Source organism: Limanda limanda, chromosome 19 (genome assembly GCF_963576545.1).
Source record: "Limanda limanda chromosome 19, fLimLim1.1, whole genome shotgun sequence".
Classification (NCBI taxonomy): Eukaryota; Metazoa; Chordata; class Actinopteri; order Pleuronectiformes; family Pleuronectidae; genus Limanda; species Limanda limanda.
Window position 1 is genome coordinate 14064119 of NC_083654.1, and position 20340 is coordinate 14084458.

A 20340-nucleotide genomic window follows, 5' to 3' on the forward strand; every position below is an offset into this window, starting at 1 on the left:
CAAAGCTTGATTGAGGATTTTATTGTTTAAGGATATGCATTAACATGCACATTATAAAGCAAATAATTAGGAAATATATACTTTTCGAAATAGCATACGCTGATTTTGACCAAGTTAAAAAATAGACCTGGTACTCGTCTTCAAATAATAATATAAAACTCACTGGAATCAAACATTTCTTTTCATTCACATAAATGAGGTGGGAATTTCCTGCAGCTGCTGAACACAGAAGTAGTTCAGTTCACCTCACTCAGATACTTATGCTGCAACTTGCTTTGGATGAAAAGGGTTTATTGCCTCAACCAACTCAGAGACTTTGGCTACTTAAGAGAAACGTTCTCCACACATTTTTGTGGTAAGATTTAAAGTAATGCCCCCAAACTAGATTTCACTCCACTGTTGCATTGTCGGGTCAGCTGGTGTCTTTTTTTTTTTACTTCATGGACTGAAGTCATCATGTATTAAAGTGGATTTAATGAAAAACCTTTTCATTTGTCATTTTCTTATGATTTTTATGTTTATCATTTGAAGACACAGAGAACGAGGAAATGAAAGTAAAAATAAAAACACTATACAAAGGATTTCCCCCCTGAAAAGGCACTGTGGGTCCAACAGATATCAAATACAAAATTATTTGCATCAATCATTAAGAAAAGACCGGAGGTCTGATTAAAAAAATTATATTTTGATTCAGATGTTAATAAGGGAGAATCAAAGTTATAACATTACTGTACATTCATTAGTGAATATTAAACCACTGACAGATGTATGTGCTCTAATACTAAAGAAGAGTTTCTCGTGGCACAAGAAACTGTTTTTGGAAATAAGTTTAGATGTGGTTCTTTGATCGGACACATCTTGAAAGCTTTATTTTCTTATTGCAAATACATGTCGCTTGGACAGTGTTCCAGTTTAAGTGATGTTTAAGAAATGCTACATTACTATAGAGACAGTTTTTTTTTTTTTGCATTTCTCAGTTAACAAGGAATAATGTAAATGGAATTTTATTTGAATACGCCTCTCAAATTAAATGAAATACTAAAAATGGCTGTGAAAAATAAATGTAGTGAAACATTGGTTACATTTGCAACCACAAATATTTTTTACCACTTCAGACAGAGTCTAAAAGCTAACTTCAAATTAGTCTTCAACTTACTTCCCGCCCGATTTTACTCAAAACCTCTTTTACTGGACCCAACACTGGGCTTCAACATTATAAACCAACTTTCCCAAAATGGAAAATAAAGCAAAAACATAGACCAAGAACAAACGAGTCACATTTTAAAACAAAAGCAATAATAATAACCACTTCTTTATAGATGATTATGGAAAAAATACAATATGCTACTGTACGGACTGGTCCCGCTCAGGTTGAGGTTCAGACCCTCGAGTTGACAGAGGGTCGAACGATCCTTTAACCTGTGGTGTTTCTCACCATTAAGAAGTCACAGAATGAAGCGGTGGCACAGCGGTGGACCACAGTGATGGCGTCTCCCTCCCTGCTTCAAGCGAGAAACCCTGGAGGGAATCAGACTTTTGCAGGTGTGACGAAGGAGAAAAGCCGGTGACACTTTATTTATAATAGCAGCTCAGTTTACTTTTGAAAGGAATATCAGATGTTGAACTTGCTCTCCAGCTTCAGTTTTTTCTTCCAGGTATGAGAAAGGGGTAAAAACTGGAAGCTGGATTCAGACAATAATTCAGGGAATAGCTGGGTAGATTAACCGCCTCTTGTAGTATCTCACCACCCTGATAACCTGCTTTACACCCGTCCACGTACATTCAGCGCCACCTCCTCTAGGCCCTGCTGCTCCAGCTTCACACACCGTGCCTCTACATGGCACTACACCACCTGCTTTGACTTGACTGTGCTCCTGCTCACTTGGTTATTCACAAATCTCTCTCCACCTCGAACCTCTCTGTAACTGTACAGTCTCACATTCACGTAATATTCCCGCTTCGCAGCAGATCAAAATATCGTATAATATTAAACTCGACCGCCAGCTTCCAAAGAAGATTCGGCTGCTTCGGTTTAAGAGTGACATTAGGTGATAAGGCTGATAACTGAGCGAGCAGCGGTGACACAGCTTCAGATATCTGTTTGTACACAGTGATTCCTGGTCGGGCTCTCAGGCTCGGCTGCAGTGTTGTTGCTGCCCTCTGTCGCGCTCTCTTCCACTTCCGGGTCGGCGGTGGCAGCGACGCTCTCCTCGCTGATGTACAGAAACGTCCCGCTGCTTCCCTCTTTTGGCGAAGCGGGTGGAGAAGCGGACAGCAGCCGGTGCGTGAAGGCCACGTGGCTGCTCTGAGAGGGGAAGTGCTCCAGGCGGTCGTTCTCCACCTCAGGCATGGATGTGAGGGTGACCTCGATGAAGGCGGCGGCAGCGGTGTGGTGAGCGTGGGGGTCCATGGGGGCGGAGCAGAGGGGATGAGCTGGTCTTGAGGTTTCAAGGTCTGAGCAGCTGAGCTCTGAGGAGAAGTGGCTGCAGTGCGAGTCGGCCACTGAGGGCAGGCTGCCGCTCAGGGATGGGGAATCGAACTCGGAGGAATTGATGCTGCGCCGCTCCAGGAGCTGAGCATCCATATCTCCTTGTGTTTCATTCATCCTTCTCTCTCCTTTGCTGCCGCTGGCTCTTTTCCAGAGCTTTCCTTTGCTCTTTTTGCCCCCGGACATGGAGGGTTCCTTCATCCAGGGAGGTGAGGGGCAGCAGTGGTTGTCTTGCTGAGCGCAGCAGCAGGTGGCGGGACATGAACACGGGCCACCGCCAGCTCCTTTGAGACCAGCGGTGCTGCTGCTGCAGCTAGCTTCATCCAGGCTGCTGCTGGCGCTGGAGTGTCTCACCTTCTCCTGCTTGGACTCCACGTCTGCCTGAACCTCCAGACTATTGTCTCTGCAAAATAAAACCACTCACATTTAACCAAAAGTATTATAATAAAAAATGTTTAACACTGTGATAACTTCCTGCTTGTAGGAGGAATATTTTTTCTGTTCTGATTACCGACCTTTCCAGAGGCATGTAGGCACTGAGGATGGATCCTGCCATGGCCTTGGTGCTGGCGTTGTCACTGATGGTCCCGAGGCTGACGGTGGCCGACTCGCCGCTCAGACTGCAGCGCTCCTTCTGCACGTCAGCCTGCACCTCCATCCTGGAGAGAGAACAACACAAGTAATACCACGAGACAACAACATGAACTCAAATGAAATATGATTGAACGACAATGTATGAGTAACTTATGTTTCCTCTACCCCTTTCTTTCTTTTCAACATTTAAATGATGTATTGTTGTAATTGTCTATGACTTGTATTATTTTGCTTGTTGTCTTTGCTGTTTTGTTTTGTTTTCTTGTATATATTTCACCCTCGTTGTGAAGCACTTTGTAACAGCTATTTAGAAAATTTAGTTCGTTAGTTTGTTCGGATCAAAATCAAGCACATGTATATTATTCAATCAATTTTCATGGCTGTAATATATAACAAAGACCTTGAGGTTGAGTCTCTCACCTGTTGTAGCAGCTGCCCGACAGGCTGCCAGTGATGCTGGTCCCGGCGAGCGCGGTGGTGCTGGCGTTGTCGCTCATGTTGTCGCGCTGGGCCGAGCTCATGCCGCAGCGCTCCATGTGGCTCCCGCTGACGCTGAGGCTCAGGCCCGTCAGACCGCCGACGCTCGCACCATCGCCGAGGCTCGGGTTGTTGAGCCGCGTCTCTGCCACCGAGGTCGTGTCTGTGGAGGAAAGGACGGAGAAGTTATGATAAAAATATCTTCACAGATGATCCCTAGGAACCCACAGACTCTGATCAAGGCATGACACCCATAACCGTGAGGGAAAACAATTAATTGCTTGGGTAATCTTTAGTATCTTTGTGTTCAGTGACTGTAAATGCACAATGACTTCAATGATTCAAGCTGAAAAAAGGCTGAGAGGAAGCAGAAGATAAATTGAGTTTGAGTTTATTATTTGAACTTTAACCAGTGACTTTACTTTCACAGGCTTTACATAGAATCCTGAAACAGATTGATAAATTCTAAGGTGCGAATAAGTGCCGCCATGTCTCACACCTCCCTGCTGTCACATGTATTTTTAATTATCATTCAGGAAAGCTGTGAGAAACGTGGTCCCTTTCCTCAAGCACCTACGAGGTGAGAAAGGAGGGCTCGACCTCACACAGCCGTCAGGTTGATGCTGACAAACACACACTTGACAGGAGAAACCACTGACACTACACCAGTCGTTTCACACATCACACAACTCCCAACACTTATCGGCTTCTCACATCAACAGTGCTGGCATTTTGTGGGCTATGAATAATCTGCATGTGCAGACAAAGGGCGTTGACGCAAGTGTACTTCTTCGGGCCAATACAAACACATACCAAACCTCCTGGAAGCTAAAAAACTCTTGGTGTTTTCCAGATATTCCGGTTCTATTTTAGACCTTAAGAAAAAAAGGTCACATGCACCAGTCTACAGGAACTACATGTTTATGAATGAAAGAGAACTACATATAGAAGCAGATCATTATTTACCTTCCTGTGTTTGTAGTTTTATTTTCAGCCAACATGTTTTGATTGCATATATTTGGCAGCCTCACTATGTCACTTTCATTTCCCCCTCGTCGGTTTACCAGTAGACGTACCTGTGGCTGCAGCTCCACTGCCTATGTTGTCATTTTCGTCATCGAACTCGATTCGCACTCCTTTGCCGCTGCCCGCTGACACTCCACAGCCGCCGCTCCGACACAGTGAGATGGGAACCACTCCGTAGACGTACGCCAGCATGATGGGAACCCCGATGCCTACACAGCACAACGTAAACACTCAAGTTAACAGCAGAAGTTTCCTTGTGAGTCAGTGGTAAACTCCAAATACTGTGTATATAACAAGTTCCTCAACAAACACTAAAAACATTTCACATTTTTAGAAAGATGACATGTGACAATTCAATTCAAAACCCCAGGTGAAGCTTTTCCACAGTGTTCACTTTCTACTACTGAGCCACTGAGAAAAGAGAACCCTGTAAATAATTCAAATGTCGTTGAGAAACAGATGGTGGAGAAAGACAAGAGGGAAAAGAGAGAGAGAACAAAAACACTTCTCTCTTACCGACAGTGACGGCAGCAACCACAGGCGACACGATCACAGACAGCGTCACACCGCCTGCGATCACCAGGTTCCTCTTGTGTTTGGAGATGTCCTTGCCCTCATAGCGGTTATGGATCTGAGGGGGGGGAAAGTGTTTATTGCCTTAAAGGGTTCAATCACACACTGAGAAGATGTGACTGAGAAACAACAAAAGATCACATTGTCCTTGTCGTTAAAAAACGATTTGTTCCTCACATCTTACAACTGATATATGGCTTCATAACAAACTGGATTAGATTATATACATTTTATTCAATGATGAAACTCTCCAGAATCATATCTGCCGTGTTGAACAGGATGACATGTGATCCCCGGGAAATTCAGATCTATTTTCACTGTCTTTTGTATTTGTGTTAACAGATATTGTTTCTTTTGTTCATCAAATTGCAGTGAAAGCAATTCTCACAATGTGATTCACACCTGTTGATGTCGATAGTTCTGATCTTCAAAATATATTGTTATGGTTATCGTTCTTGGTGTGGATGGGCCCTAATCAACCAATCTGTTTCAGTGATTTCATATCTCTTGGTTTCCAGCATTTAGTTATTTTCTACCCTGCCTGCCTCTCTTTTACACAACATCAGAAAAAGAATCATCTCTTTCTTTCCTTCATCTCACTTTAGGTTTAAGTCAAACAAGCATCAAGTAGGTAAAACAGACAAATATCTCCACAAATAGCTGTATTTTAAAAATCAACTCTACAAGTACAATTGTACCTTCGGTTCCCCGATTACATGTTATTCCTACGCTGTCTGGAGGTAGCACTCACCTTTCTGCCCACATAGACGGGGATGCCAATGATCATTGCAGGGATGGCGATGCCGGCAATAAGGGCGATACCCACGGGAGCTCCGACCAGGGTGCCGAGCTGCCACAGAATCTTCTTCTTTCTGCTCCAGGGCTTCTTTCCCCAGAAGGTGCAGCCTGACGGACTGAGACGATGGAGAGAGAGAAAAAGAAAAGATTTATCAGGGGAAAAATGAGACAGAAATGCATGCAAGTGTGAGAGTATATTAAACACTAAAAACGATAAGAACTTAAACTAATGTAAAAGCAGTCAAATGTCAACTGAAACACAGAAAGGAAACACAGCGGTAAAAGAGCAGTTTATCGACTTTACGTTTGTGTCACCTTAAATAGTGCAGGTCAGAGATCTCCTTCATGCAGAGCCAGCAAAACTCACAACCGCATACAGCACAGGTCATGTGATTACAGCTTCCATCATTCATCTTGATGATGTAGGCGGCACACCGAGGACATGGCTTGATGTCATCACCTAGAGGAGGGTGATAGAGGTGAAACCTTTAATCTAGGACTATTGTGGTGGGTGAGCTGAAGGTGCAGATGTGCGTGACCATTTTTTTTGTTGGTAAATTCCTAAAAACTGTCCGTGTTAGTTCATTTTCATTAAGGCCTTTATTTCTAAACTACCTGCGGCTCCGCTCTCTTGGCTGTAGCTGAGGGACGAGGACCTGAAAGTCCTCAGCCGGAGGTGCTGGGCCCGCTGTTGCCGTGCAGAGTCACACGTCTGGTTGGGATGCCACAGCTGTTTGCAGTGGTAGCAGAACTCTGTCCCGCAGCCCTCACGTCCACAGGTGATCTTTGGGCAGCTGGCACAGCCAAACGCAATGACTGCATAACTGAGAGAGGAACAATACAGACAATGTGTTTTTTAAATACTTGCCAGTAGGAGCGCACGGGTGTAGTAGTGCAGCACAACACTAGGGGTCAGCAGGGGTAAAACGACTCGCACAGGAACAGTAGAGGAGAATTACACTGGGTGGGTAAAATGTCTAAAGTGCATAAATACAAGATTTCACAGTTGGTGACATGAACATCGTCAGGAATGTGTTGGTTACGTATACACAGGAAATTAGCTGCTACATACTTTCCATGATGATATCACCTATAAGCTCTGTTACAGTAAATCAATACGAGAACAATCACTTCTGCATGAGCGCATGTCACCATGGTGTCCCTCATCAATCATTGCAACAACCAATTGAAAAGTTGTTATTGAAAACTGCACAGCAGGACGGAGCGGAGGGAATTTCCATTTACTGGTTTATTATTGTGAGCATACAACTCTAACGCAGCTTGACAAACAGGTACCACAAAAATCTATTGTTGCAGCAGCCACTCATGACCTCACACTATTATTGCTTCAAATAAATGGCCTTATTAAATTTTGAATAGTAAAATGAAAGGCAGGACTGTGACTCGTAAAACGACTTGTGTTTGACTGGTTTGGATACAATGAGACATTAATAGTTATGTTGTTAAAACCACAGATACTGTGGGAAGGACTGAAGAGCACCTGGTCTATTAATATAATATGTTTGTATACATATGAGAACCTCAGCTAAACCCTGTGACTGTTGTGGCCACAGCAGAGGCATCATGGGAAAATTAGAACGGGGCAAAAAGGAAAAACAAACACTTGTGGACGGATAATGTGGACAATTTGTAATGGTTCTATAGTGAGACAGCGGCCCAGTGTGTGTGTGTGTTTGTGTGTGTGTGCATGAAGCCCTCAGCTGATCCACTCAGACCCTGTACGCTCCACCACAGAATCTACAGCTAAAAATTCTATTGACTTATTTTCATTTCGACAGCGACACAGAGCTGCTTATTCAAGTCAGCACAAACGCCCTGGAAAAGATTTAGGACAAATAGAAAGGATGGCATCAGCTGACACTCACACACTCACACACCACATCTGTTTGTTCAGCTACACACTTACATGAAGCTACAGCTTGTAACTGGGAAATGATCTTAGTTAAAATGAGATAAGCATGTAATCAAATAAACATGCTCAGGTGATGATACTAGACAAGCACCAGTGAGTTACTGAAACAGAACTGGTCAGTGTGTGTCAGCAGTGACTCAGAATCAATATTAGAAAACATGACCTATCATGATCTCCCTTCTGTCAATGTCTTACAGGTTTGGCTCATGCATTTTTTTACTATTACATATTTCCTATAAAAGCATACAAGCTGGATTATACTTTTTTGAACTAGTGAAAACTCGAGCGCTAGAAATGTATGTTTTTATTTTATTTTAATAGGTTGCCACCACAAAGTGTCTTCCTTCCTCTGTACTAAATGAATTAAACAAAAGTAAGATCGGAGTACATAAAATGCTCTGATGGAAATTAATTATAAATAATATAATAATCACTCATCATATTGTTGGTGGTTTTCATTGTTTCTGGTGTCAGCACTGATCAGTTTACTCAACTTAACCTCTTATTTCAAGATGCCCACCCTGCTATATTACATTCAACAGTCCAGTTGTGGGGATGTTGTTTGTGTTGAAGCTAAAAAACATTGCGTGCAGACGGTCTGCAGACAGTCTGCAGTCACACCTCGGTGAAGCAAACTGAGGCCAAATGGTGTTTGACAGTTGTAACTGGTTGGGAGAGATTCCAAGTCGACCTTTTGCTGTTAAAACTATCGCACGTATATTTCAGTGTAACAGCACATTTCTGTATGACGCCACTGCAAAGTCAGGACTCCCCTGTGAATAGATAGGATTTATCTCCTCATGCAGGGGATTCTTGGGAGTTAATATCCGCAGAGCTGAACAACAAAGCCCAATAACTCGCGAGTGCAATTACACGAGAATCATCAGCGAGAGCATTCGGCTGTGGAGAGTGTGGCGGGGAGCCAGAGCTGAACTGTGTGGAGGAATAGAGCAAGAAGAGCTGGAACAAGCTTATGAAAGAGCCATTCTTCGAACGGACAGGGTCAGCAGTGTTGATGAGACAAAGCCATGAGAGGGAGTGAAGGGTAAAACCATTTCTGAATTCAGCCATCATTAAGACAGGGAAAGGGCGCGACTGAACCACAACACTGATGAATACATATGAAGTGTTAATCAAACCAGTCCAACATGCGCCTGCGGTAAAAAACACAGACGGGTGCGAGTGTGCACAAGTACACACGAGGCAATGAGCAACATGTAGCAGAGTGACCTACTGAGCAGGGACAGTGTTATGTCAGCCTCAGCTGGGGCCGCTCTGAGCAAACTTCTGCTTCTCCACCAAACACACATGACCCTGAAGTGACCCTCAGCTCCTCCGTCACCTCCATGTGACAGGGTCTTAGTTCAAAATAAATCATTTCTAACTGAAAGTAACAAGCGAGTCAAATGTGTATTTGTTATCAAGTGGCTAAGGGAATTTATGCAGAACTTAATTTATCCATCCGTCCATATCAAGTCTCTAATTAACCAAACCCCAATCTGTCTTCGGAACCTAATTTGGCAAATATACTTATTCATGACTTGTTTAATTGTTTTACAATTTTAATATGTATTCATATTATTCAAACTGCGTATGAGTCCCTACTCACTGGTAAATATACGTGTGTATTTAAAATCCCTTTACATTCTATTAGCAGCACTAAAATGACAGAGTGTGACGACATCGCTTTATCAGTCGCTCGCTGATCTTTTTCGGATGACTCATTCGGCTGACAGAATACACAGCTCTCTCACTTCTACGAGTTATTTTTAACTCGCGCATCAATGCAGAAGCCTGGGTGAGCTTCAAAAGGACAGATTACAGCCTTTGAGTTTCCTCGATGCTGCTGCTTACTGTTATTTTGGGACCAGTGTGTTGGTTATATCAGAACATCAAGCATGAGGTAACTGGAAAACCGATTCTGAAATGTGACGATTTTGTGGAAACTATCTCACAGACCTGAAACCCTTACGGCAGCTGGGATCAAATAGATTCAATAAATTGTTGTATGTTTTGTTGCTTTTGCGATATTCAAAGTAATTTTGTATGTAGATATCAGGTTGTTCAAATATGTGAGTCACGGAGTGGACTTTATAATCCCATTTGCTTACCCACAGTCCGGGGCAGGACACCAGCGGCAGTCAGGCTCACCCACCAGCCACCTCCTCAGCATGAACTCCTCATACTTCTCCATGAGGGCTCTGTCTCCCAGGATCATGCGGATGTCATGAGGATTGAAGCGCTCTGCACACTCGGGGCAGCTGATGTTGACGCGAGACTCTGAGATCTCAATGCGCAGGTACTGTCGCAGGCAGTCCGCACAGGAGCGATGGGGACAGGTCATGATGTCGGGGAAGCGGTCGCGGACATGGCGCAGCAGGCACAGGGGGCACTCCAGGTGCTCGGATAGTGACACTGATGAAGTTGACGCCACGCCCGGTAAAGAGTGTTCTGAGGTTTTGTCTTGGAAAGTCTCTGACTGCACAACTTCAGTGATGACAACGGGGTCCACTCCAGATCCAGTCTGCAGAGCCCTGGACTTGAACTTGGGGTCGCTGGTTGGTCGCCGCCGCCGGCCAAACAGCGCGTGTAGGGACAGACGGCGCTTCTTGGGGGTCTTTCTGATCGAGGGGAGGCTGACAGAGGAGGTGGCCGACTGAAGATCTCGCTCTGAGCCTGTGCTGCCATGATGTTGCTGGTGCAGGCTGCTCATCGTGCAAGAAGGGGCTGTGTTGGTGTTAGCATCAGAAATTACCACATCAGGAGAGGAGATGAGGCAGAGCGGAGGGGGGAGAGGGATTGGGTTTGAAGGGACAGGGTGATTGGGGAAGGGAGTGGGGCAGCTGTTAGCTAGGACATTGCGGCTTGAAGCTAGTAGAGGAGGTTTTGAAGACCGTGGTGCCGTCTGTCCCAGGTCTAAACCACAGTGATGCAGGGGCGAGGATGTAGATTCACAGATATGGGACACCAACCTGAGAGAAACAGAAGAACAGCAGAAAATAAGGTACCGAACCACAGCTGAATGCATTAACTTTTAATGTGCTGCTGCAAAAAACAAACATTTTGGATGAAGCAAAAGGCAAAACCTGTTCTTCGGGAAGCAAAACAACTTCTCCCCTGGGGATACGACAGTTAAGATATGATATAATCTAATCAGCAAAGTCTATAAAGCAAGAACATCCCTTGAATTAGGTTTTGCAGAGTGAAGATATTTTATTCAGGCATGCCTCCCATGTACGCATACTAGCCTGCTTGCATAATGCATACACAACTGCAGGCTTTCCCCAGACTGTCCATTGGTCAAGTGTTGGACAAAACAAGTCAAAATTTTCCACGATAGATCTCAGATGTGGCCACAGCTGTGCAGCCGCACCTCTACACTCAAGTGCTCCCACATGTTCGTATTTTACGATGTGAACAACTTCAGGATAACTCATCACTTGCAAGGGCAGAGTTTCTGTAGTGCGGACATACAGACACACTAGACATACGAGGGAGAGACCTTCAAGTATTGACGAACAAATTCCCTGCATTTCAGAAAGGGACACAACCTCGGATTTCAACACTGACACTGTGTGCTGCCGCCACAATGTACAAAGTGCAGTATATGTGCGTTTAATCAGGTTAACCTGTCAACGGGATAAATAGATAGTCTCAGTAGCCAATAAGACAACTGAACAAGGGAAAGTGTGTTTCAAGGTTTTTAAATCCAAACAGATGTTGAAAATAAATTGCATCACCGTTTTTACAACGCAAAGATTCCAGTTGTAAAAAAACAAATGCTTGACGCCATAAGCTATGACAGAACTTTACTTTAAATACCTGTTTTTTGTTTTAGGGGAGTTCGAAACATTCAATGTATGTTCAGTATGTTCACTTTGTCCGACTTCTCTCGGCTTGTGTGTGCACCAAGGAAACCAAGACGTGACAAATTAACAAGACGACAGTAACTCTCCACAGGGGCAGCGATCTCGGAAAGGCTCACAAGCTAAAAACCTGTCTGACTGGCTGCGGTTCTTCTTTCCTCGTGATGACAAGCAGGCAGCAGTTAACTTTTATTACAGCTACTTCTGTGTTAAGAGTTTTTTTTTTCCATTAAAGAACTTCTCAGCCAGTTTGGTGTCTGGTCTGGACATTTAATAAAGCCGAGTGTCATCCTTGATTGATCCTAACTGAGGAAATTCTAGTTTTAGTGGCTAAAGGGCAGAATAAATACATAGAAGAATAGAATAACATAGAGCTAAGTGTTTATTTGTTTCGTTCTGTCGAGCAATGACCAGTTTCCCCAGGATCTTATCACAAGTGGTCACTTAATGTGCACTCGAGTGTCCATCTGATGCTGGTTGTAAAATGCAATCCATCTAAACTGGCTCTTGACACATTTGAGAAGCTCTGAATATGTTCTCCAGCATAAAAAGAAGATATCTGTACTGATACTGTAACATCTTTTGATTTTACGCCCAAACGTCTTCCGTGTACAACAAAAACTAAAGAAATGTCCTCGTTGTTCCAGAAGCCTTGGAGGAATGTGCATAGTTAACTGTGTTCTAAAGATAAATGTGAATTAAAAAGCCTGTCAACCATAATTGCATCTCATCGAGCCATTAGCGTTGAAGCCAAGTTGTTAAGAATAATGTTTTAAATGGCTCGGAAAGTTTTAAAGTCACAATTGAAAACCAAAGTCAGCACATTGGAAATTTCAGCGATCGGAGTAAGACGAGGTGATGTGTGGTGAAGAGACGACACATCAGACAGTGTGTCATGCATCCGATTCCACTAAAACTCAAAATCAAACGGCCATCTTCATACACGTACTTGGGTGTGGTCGGCCAACTGTTGTCCTGGAAAGATCACATGGAGTATGTCCACATAGTGTCTGAAGTCATTTGGAGCGAGTGGACAAATCCTTTTGTTTAGTTTTTTACTTTTGTCATAAAGTACTGTAGTACTACGTGGCACAAGTAGTTTTACTTTGAAGTCAAAACTGCTCCGCCAAATAAAAAAAAGCTGGACAAAGACTTTATGGAAAACCCCTTGAAACCCTATGACTCAGGAGTTCACAGTAACATTTGTTGGCTGGTGAATAATCGTTAAACAATGTTAGACTGAAGCACATTTTGTTCACCAGTTGATCCTAAAAGTACCTAGAAGGCCACTTTGGAGAGTGTGTTCCTCTGCCAAGGCTAATGCTCTATCATGCCATGTTAAACAAAGTGAAAGAAATGACTGGATCCACTTCTGCTCTGGCTTCTGAGGATGTTATGTGATGCTAAATGTATGAATCCTTAGTATGTCTCAAGTTGTAAATAGAGCTGCGTCTGTGATACCAGACACACTTTACATGTGTCAGACAATAAAGTTTTATCAATCACTTAATCATTTAACTCGTGTTGTATCAGGGCCCTGAGCCAAGCTCCATGGGGCAAAAAAAAAGTTCCAATACCAGAGTTTCCCTGAGGAGAAGGAATATTTTTGAAAATCTCAGTTCCTCTACCAGAGTTTATACCATAGATACCGAGGGCTAAATCAAGTTCATGGGGGATTCGACTCCCAGAAGAAAAACATCCCTGCTCGGGAAGCTGTTCTTTCTTAAGCTTCATGAACTTCCTGATTTGGCTTCTAGCACTGAATGTCAACTGCCTGTTTTTCTCTCTGCGCTGTGACACGTCTGCAAACACTTAGTTTTGCTTTTAGTTTGTGCCCAGCAATAATCAAAATGGATCAGCCTGAGTTTTTAGCCCCGATGGACCAGAAGTTCAGGCTTTCTTGTTCTTTTCTGCATTGCACAAAAATGATTGTGCTTTTAATACGTCTGCCAACTAAGTTGTTCTAATATTCACACGACTTCAGCCCCGCTGTGGAAACACAAATCACCATGTGCGGGAGGAACTTTCACCCGAGGGAAATGAAAAGGTCATTGTTTCTCAGGACATTAAATGTTCCTGGATCTTTTGGTGGGAAACCACCTTCTGATGCCACTGGACACATTTAATCTCATGGTGGAGACAAGACGCCTGTAAACCTTTATGAGATAGGATCTTCAGATTATCAGGTAACATCTTTAATCTTTAAATACCTTCAGTCAAGTAGAACGATATCAACAGTCTACTTGAGTGCCCTGGCTCTGAGCTGTATCATGACCACGGAAACCAAAGGATGCTTGGGTTGGTGAGGCATGCAGATAACTTTGCAGTATGATGGCCTCACAATATAATTCCACATCATAACAAAGCTCATCATAAAAGTCCAAACCCTCAAATCACGTGCATGAGAGGAAACTTTAACAAGACTGAGGAGCAATTTCAAGCAACCCACAAGTCGATGTGGAATTACACTGCCCAGGAGTAATTAAACTGGAAAAGCCTCAGCTCAGTACTGACTGAGAATGAGTGACTGGGACTTTCCATGTGACGGAGGTCAGTGTGTGATTGTGTTTTTGTGTGTGCGCACATGCATGTATTCAAGTTCTATGGCTCAGGGGCAATCACATGCCACCACGGCTCACACACTGGGATGTTGAGATGAACCAGCCTTCCATGGCAGATTAAACGGTTTCAACCTTCCGTCACCTCTACAAAGAGTTTACATCGGCTGATGCTATGGTCATGATTACCGTTGTAATATGATTCAAACCGGTGTTTTTCTTCTGGAGAAACGGGTCAATGCAAGGTCACCAAGTTCAGTTTTTAGGAAGTCACACTATAATCTGTGTGTCAAGATAGATGAGGGAAAAATAGCAACAAAATGTGTCACCTGAGTCTCTAGTGGTAATGGTTTTAACAAGTTTAGCCCTGCAGACCACAAAGCAATAACATGTTGGCTCCGGCAAGGCAATAAACAAAATAAATGCAGGTTACCATCGCCTGTAATATCACAAAGTGACAATAAGGTGTATAACCACATTGCAATGGAACAATTTGTGCTGCACGTCTATGACTGCACGTCGCTGCTGTGTTTCACAAACACCATTTGTAATTTTTTGGGACTATTAATAAGCCATAAACAGAACATGCCTGTCTCCAAAAGAAACATCCTTTCCTGAATATTCACACTAACAATGTTGCACGTAAGGCTTATCATTTCCAAAGTAAACAGGAGAGCTGAAGCCTAAATAAAACAAGCTCACAGTGAAGACACAGCATCTGCAGGCAATTTCTTTCCAGTAAAAAATATATATAACCTTCAGCTGACCTGAAACCCGTCTCCTTGACGTTTAACAAACAACAGTTAGATTTGTCATCTCTCAGTGTCACAGAATATTAACAATAACAAGATGATATGGTTTAAATCAAGTAAAATGTTAAATTTCACAGTAAAATGAAAGTCATAGTGACTATTCAGTTGTTCATGTTGTAGTATATACGCCAGACTGTTACCTTGGGGTACTTGTGTAACCTGGGTCCCTTATGTTGGATGTCCAAGACTGGTTCTTAATCCAATGTTGATATTTTAGAGTTACTAGAATCTAAAATATTAATATAACCTATACAACAATATGCTTAAACTCTCTCTAATAAAGAGCTGTGACAAATTCTCTGGTGGGAAGTCGGTAATAACTGCTCTACGGTTTCTTAATGCTTCAGTCTAAATTTAAGTGACGCTGGGATTTATAATTAAAACTCGTAGTTTCTAAGAAACTCGCTCGTGCAATGAGCGGCTTCCACGACTTCAAACCAGTCAAAGTATTCTTCTGCAAAGTGTTCATCACGTACACTAATTTCCGCTGACATTCCAGCTGGAGGACAGACTTCCTGATCATGACAATGCATCCAGTTATTACGACTATGTACAGAGGAAGAGCCAAGTGACAACAAACAATTCCACTTTTTTTACATTATTTTGTTTATCTAGCTGTTATATTTCAGTGATTTTAAAACTGTTACAATATTCTAAAGCTCCGTTCCTCTGAACAATTTTATATAGGAATAAAAAAGTTATTGTTAGACTGGCCTGCACTCATCCGGCCAACTTTCTGTCCGCGGGACATCGACACAACCAAGTAGCTTAATGAATCTCTGTTTAGTCTTTCATCTGTCTGCCACAGTATAATAATAAGGTGTGATGTTGGACATAGTGGGGACAGGAGAGAGTGGAGTGAATACCTCTGAGGCTGCTTTTAGCACTGTTTACTAAACAGTCCGATTTAGAGCCAACAGAGGAGGGTACTTTTCCACTGTATCTGGTACATTACGATGAGGCAACAGTTTTATTCAAATGTCACTGACAATAATGGTGAGGATGCAACTGATGATGCAAATGAATTGTTGTGGCACTAAAAAAATGGTACATCATATAAAAAAGCTTATTGAACATGACGTTTTATTATTTTGCATTTTCTCTGTTTAATCTATTTAGTGCCAAATAAAGCAATAGACGTAGTTTGTATGAGGAAATGCCAATTGCATTTATAGATATATATTTTTATGGCCAACTAATTGCCTTTGCTTATTCGGATGATACAATTCTAAACTGAAAATGTCTGCTCCGTGCAGAAGCAGAGTCACATCAGAGCAGCCGAGTCGCTCTTCACATATTGAGTGGACAAGTCTTCTCTTTTAAAATGTTTGGCGAAATCCGCAACACCGATGTTGTCTCAAGTTTGTCACCCAGTGGAAAATGTTCCATCCAGTGGCATCCTTGTGGTCAGCACTCAATACAGACTTAGGTTGACTGTCCTCATCTAAACCAGAACAGTCAAGCCATTTAGAATAATGACTGCCTGCAGAAAACCACCGAACCAAATGCTAGATTAAATTAATTTTCAAGCAAGACAGAATGAGTAGTGGTGGGTGAATCCACTCCATCCAGTGCTGTGCAAAATAGCGATGTATCGATTACATCACCACCTGAGCTCACTCGTTCACCACACTCAGACCAGGACCCGCCATGACGCTCTCTACTGCAACAGGCTTTCACCCCAAACAGCAGGGGAGTAGGAGGCAGATGGGGGGGGGGGGGGGGGGGGGGTGATGGCGGTGACATCCCTGCCCTATTCTGTGCTACATGGAGGAAAGAGACTCCAACAGCTAATCACAATTCACCAACAGCGCTCGTCTCATGGTTTAATCAAAGACTTTGGATTAAGTCTACTAAAATGTTTGAAGAGTTGTGTGGGAAACTGAAAAGAGCTTTTTGATCTTATTAGTCAGCTCGTGTCATGTTGAAATCCTCAATTCTTCAGTTGCCTTCGAGGCTGGGCAGCTGTTCATGTTTACTAATAGGTTTACAAAATGTCAAGATAACCACAAACTGCGAGAACACTTCTTCTTATTGGTCACACATAACAAAACCACAAATATTTTACAGACCAATCGTAACTAAAGAATTCAAAAACAAGGTTTAAATGTCCGCTATGTGTTCCTGGGGCACAAATGTTTGCTAGCTCAAACAGTCAAAGTCTAGGGTTGGCCCCGAGCTTGTCGATTATTGCAAAAAAGCAAATGTTTGCTTCGAATAAACGTTCATTGGTCTTGTATGTTGATGTCAAACGAATGACAGGAGCTTTTTGATTGGCGTTAATGGCAAAAACCATCATGGTGAACATCAGAGAAAGTCCTCAAGAATAACATATGGATTTCTCAAATTTGACAACTGAATTTACTAATTGATGTTGAATCTTAAACGTGAACTTGTAGATGGAAAAAAGACATTTCATTATGAACTCGATGGCCACTGCACAACTGGTCACCGAATTTAGGTCAGTTAACCATAAACTAGTTCAGGCTGAGAGTGGTTGGCGGGTGATGGCTTTACAAACCAGTTTCTGGTAAAAATGCTTAAACAGGAATTTAAATGCAAAGAAGTATAATTCTGGGCTGATATTCTAGTATATAAAGCAACACAAGTCATTGTGCAATGTTTGCAAATGTCCTTTCTGCAGCAAAAATAAAAAAACACGGAATTAAGCAATGTGGTTAAAAATGATGGCACAGCAGTTACACTCGAATCCTGAAGTTTCACAAACTTCTAAGCATGAAGTTTCGTTTCAGTTACACTGGCTGAGTGCGAGGCTGAGATTGGTCCAGTTAAACAGTAACAGGTTGTTAGCAGGAAACAAAGCAGCGTGACTCATTGACAGAATTGAGGACGCCCCAGATAAATGAAGCGAGCAAGCTGTAAACGTCCCACAGTAAATACAGACGGACTGTGCCCAGCGGTAGATACCATATCTACTCAGCAGAAACAATGTTGACTGTGCCATAAAAGCGACAACAGAAAAACACTGTCGGCCATTGTTCCCATTTGCTGAGGGATACTTGTGTTTAGCAACAGCACGAGTCAAACTCATTTTATGAAATATTAATGTCACATGAAGCTCATCCCCATTAAAAATTAAAACCAGTTATAACTGAATATATATTTGAGTGTAATTAAAATTAAACAAACAAAAAAACAGACTTTGCTTTTATGTCACACTAATCTTTACAAATTACCCAAATTTAAGAGAATAAAAAACAGATCGAAATGGAAGACAAGCATGAATAATTCATATGAAATGTTTTTATAAGTGTCCTTTAAAAAACCAATCAGTTATTTGCAAAGCAGCTACAAAGACAGTGTTTTGTAACGTGCAATATTTGTAAACCATTACATGATTATACTTTAACCACACAATAACATTTTTTTTTAAATTTTGAAATCAAATCCCTCATCCATAGGCTCACTTGATAACTCCCTCGTCCTAATCTATTCTTCTGAAAATAAAACAGACTTTGCTCTGATGTCACATCTTTACAAATTACCCAAATTTAAGAGAATAAAACGGACTTAAATGGATGACAAGCATGAATAATTCATATGGAATGTTTTTATAAGTGTTCCTTAAAAAACGAATCAGTTATTTGCAAAGCAGCTACAAGGACATTGAGTGTTTTGTAACGTGCAATATTTGTAAACCATTACATGATTATACTTTAACCACACAATTACATTTTTTGAAATTTTTTGAAATCGAATCCCTCATCCATCGGCTCACTTGATAACTCCCTCGTCCTAATCTATTCTTCTGAAAATAAAACAGACTTTGCTTTGATAGGGTTAGGGTTTGCAATATTTGTAAACCATTACATGATTATACTTGAACCACACATAATTATTGACAAATGCGTTAACACTGCTAAACAAATAAAAGGTAAGAATATTTACAAAGTAAAAAGGTTTGCATGTTTAACGTGTAAAGAAGCTGATGCTTAAACCGTGAGTGCAAACAAACAGAACACATGACGATATCGAGGATAAACTGTATCTCAGACAGGAAATAAAAAAAACATCGACAGCCCACTGAGCTCCACCACACATTGACACTAATAAAACAATAGAGAAGGAGCCTGTTTAATAAAAGAGACGTCATCTGATGCTGGGCACAGTCCCACTCTCATTTTTGTTTACACTTTCCACCTGGCTACACAGCTAGCCTGCTAAGCTAACCAGATTTGGCTAGCAGGGAAGCTACGTGAACTTTATCTGCCCGGAGACTTTCTCCTCTGATGAGCTGTGGCTTTTCCCCCCTCGCTCGTCAGATGATTAAATCGACAGTAAAACACGACCCGGGTCTAAATGAACAGACACCTCACTTGAAGGGTACAGGCTGAAGGATTCCTGCCGCCCCCTGTAGTTCCAACGATGGGACTTTACAAGCTAACGATGCTAACCGCTGCTAGCCTCTCGTCAAGCCCCAGCACGGCAGGAAGTTCTCGCTTGTTGCCATCTCGAAGGCGACTTGTGGCTTCTAATGTCTCTTTGTGCACAGACACTCACCCTTCAGCTTCCAGCGGCTCGCACCGTGCGTCCCTACAGAGGAAGCTCCGCTGCCTCCATGTCTCCAGGAGCCCGGAGAAGAATGTGTCACAGGAAACTTCGCAGGACGAACTGACTACATTCCCCGACTGCTGCTGCTGCTGTCAAGGCGGAGAACTGTGGTGGAAACGCGTGACGGTTCCGGCTGGATTTTCACTATAAAACACAAAAGGTACAGTGGAAAAACTTGGATTTACTATAGGCAATAAAACAAAATGATTGAATTACTTGTAATTGTCACTATTATCCAATTATAATTAATAGTTCCTACCAGTAAAATACACTTTTGTTTTGGCTTGTTCACAGCTTGGAAACTATGGTAGAAAAATAAATAAAAACATAGTAAACGTCTCATTAATACAATATTTAAATCCCCTGTGAACAAGTGTTAACAAGGGTGACTTGACAAAAAGCAAAGAGATATGTACCTTCAAGCTATTACAAATAAAGCTATTTTTTGGGGTTGAACAGCGTTAACTGCAGCTGATAAAGTCAAACAGGTGACGCCTTTGTCAAGTATGATATAATATATGATATATGGTAGAGGTATAAATATATATATAGTCAAATACTTATATTTATACCTCTACTATATATCATATATTATACTATACTCTCATACGTTTACTATGTTTTTATTTATAATAAATATATA

At 42.1% G+C, this 20340-nt stretch overlaps 1 protein-coding gene across 1 annotated transcript; it reads right to left on the bottom strand.

The window, feature by feature from the left end:
* Positions 1-5: 5 nt before the first annotated feature.
* Positions 6-19778, bottom strand: LOC133026015 (E3 ubiquitin-protein ligase RNF19A-like). The gene is made up of 10 exons (XM_061092826.1): positions 19647-19778; positions 10001-10861; positions 6572-6780; positions 6272-6416; positions 5910-6072; positions 5102-5216; positions 4636-4794; positions 3503-3722; positions 3004-3147; positions 6-2891 (listed from the first exon to the last, which is right to left on the bottom strand). The coding sequence occupies exons 2-10, from the start codon at positions 10600-10602 to the stop codon at positions 2090-2092; spliced, it is 2559 nt and encodes an 852-aa protein (XP_060948809.1). The 5' UTR covers positions 10603-10861; positions 19647-19778; the 3' UTR covers positions 6-2089.
* Positions 19779-20340: the final 562 nt, after the last annotated feature.

Coding starts and splice junctions, on each gene's coding strand:
- LOC133026015 (XM_061092826.1), bottom strand. CDS start 10,602: ATGAGCAGCCTGCACCAGCAACATCATGGCAGCACAGGCTCAGAGCGA. Junction 6,781..10,000: donor TGTCCTGCCCCGGACTGTGG/GTAAGCAAATGG, acceptor TTCCTCTCTCAG/TTATGCAGTCATTGCGTTTG. Junction 3,148..3,502: donor TCGGGCAGCTGCTACAACAG/GTGAGAGACTCA, acceptor TTCTCTCTCCAG/GATGGAGGTGCAGGCTGACG.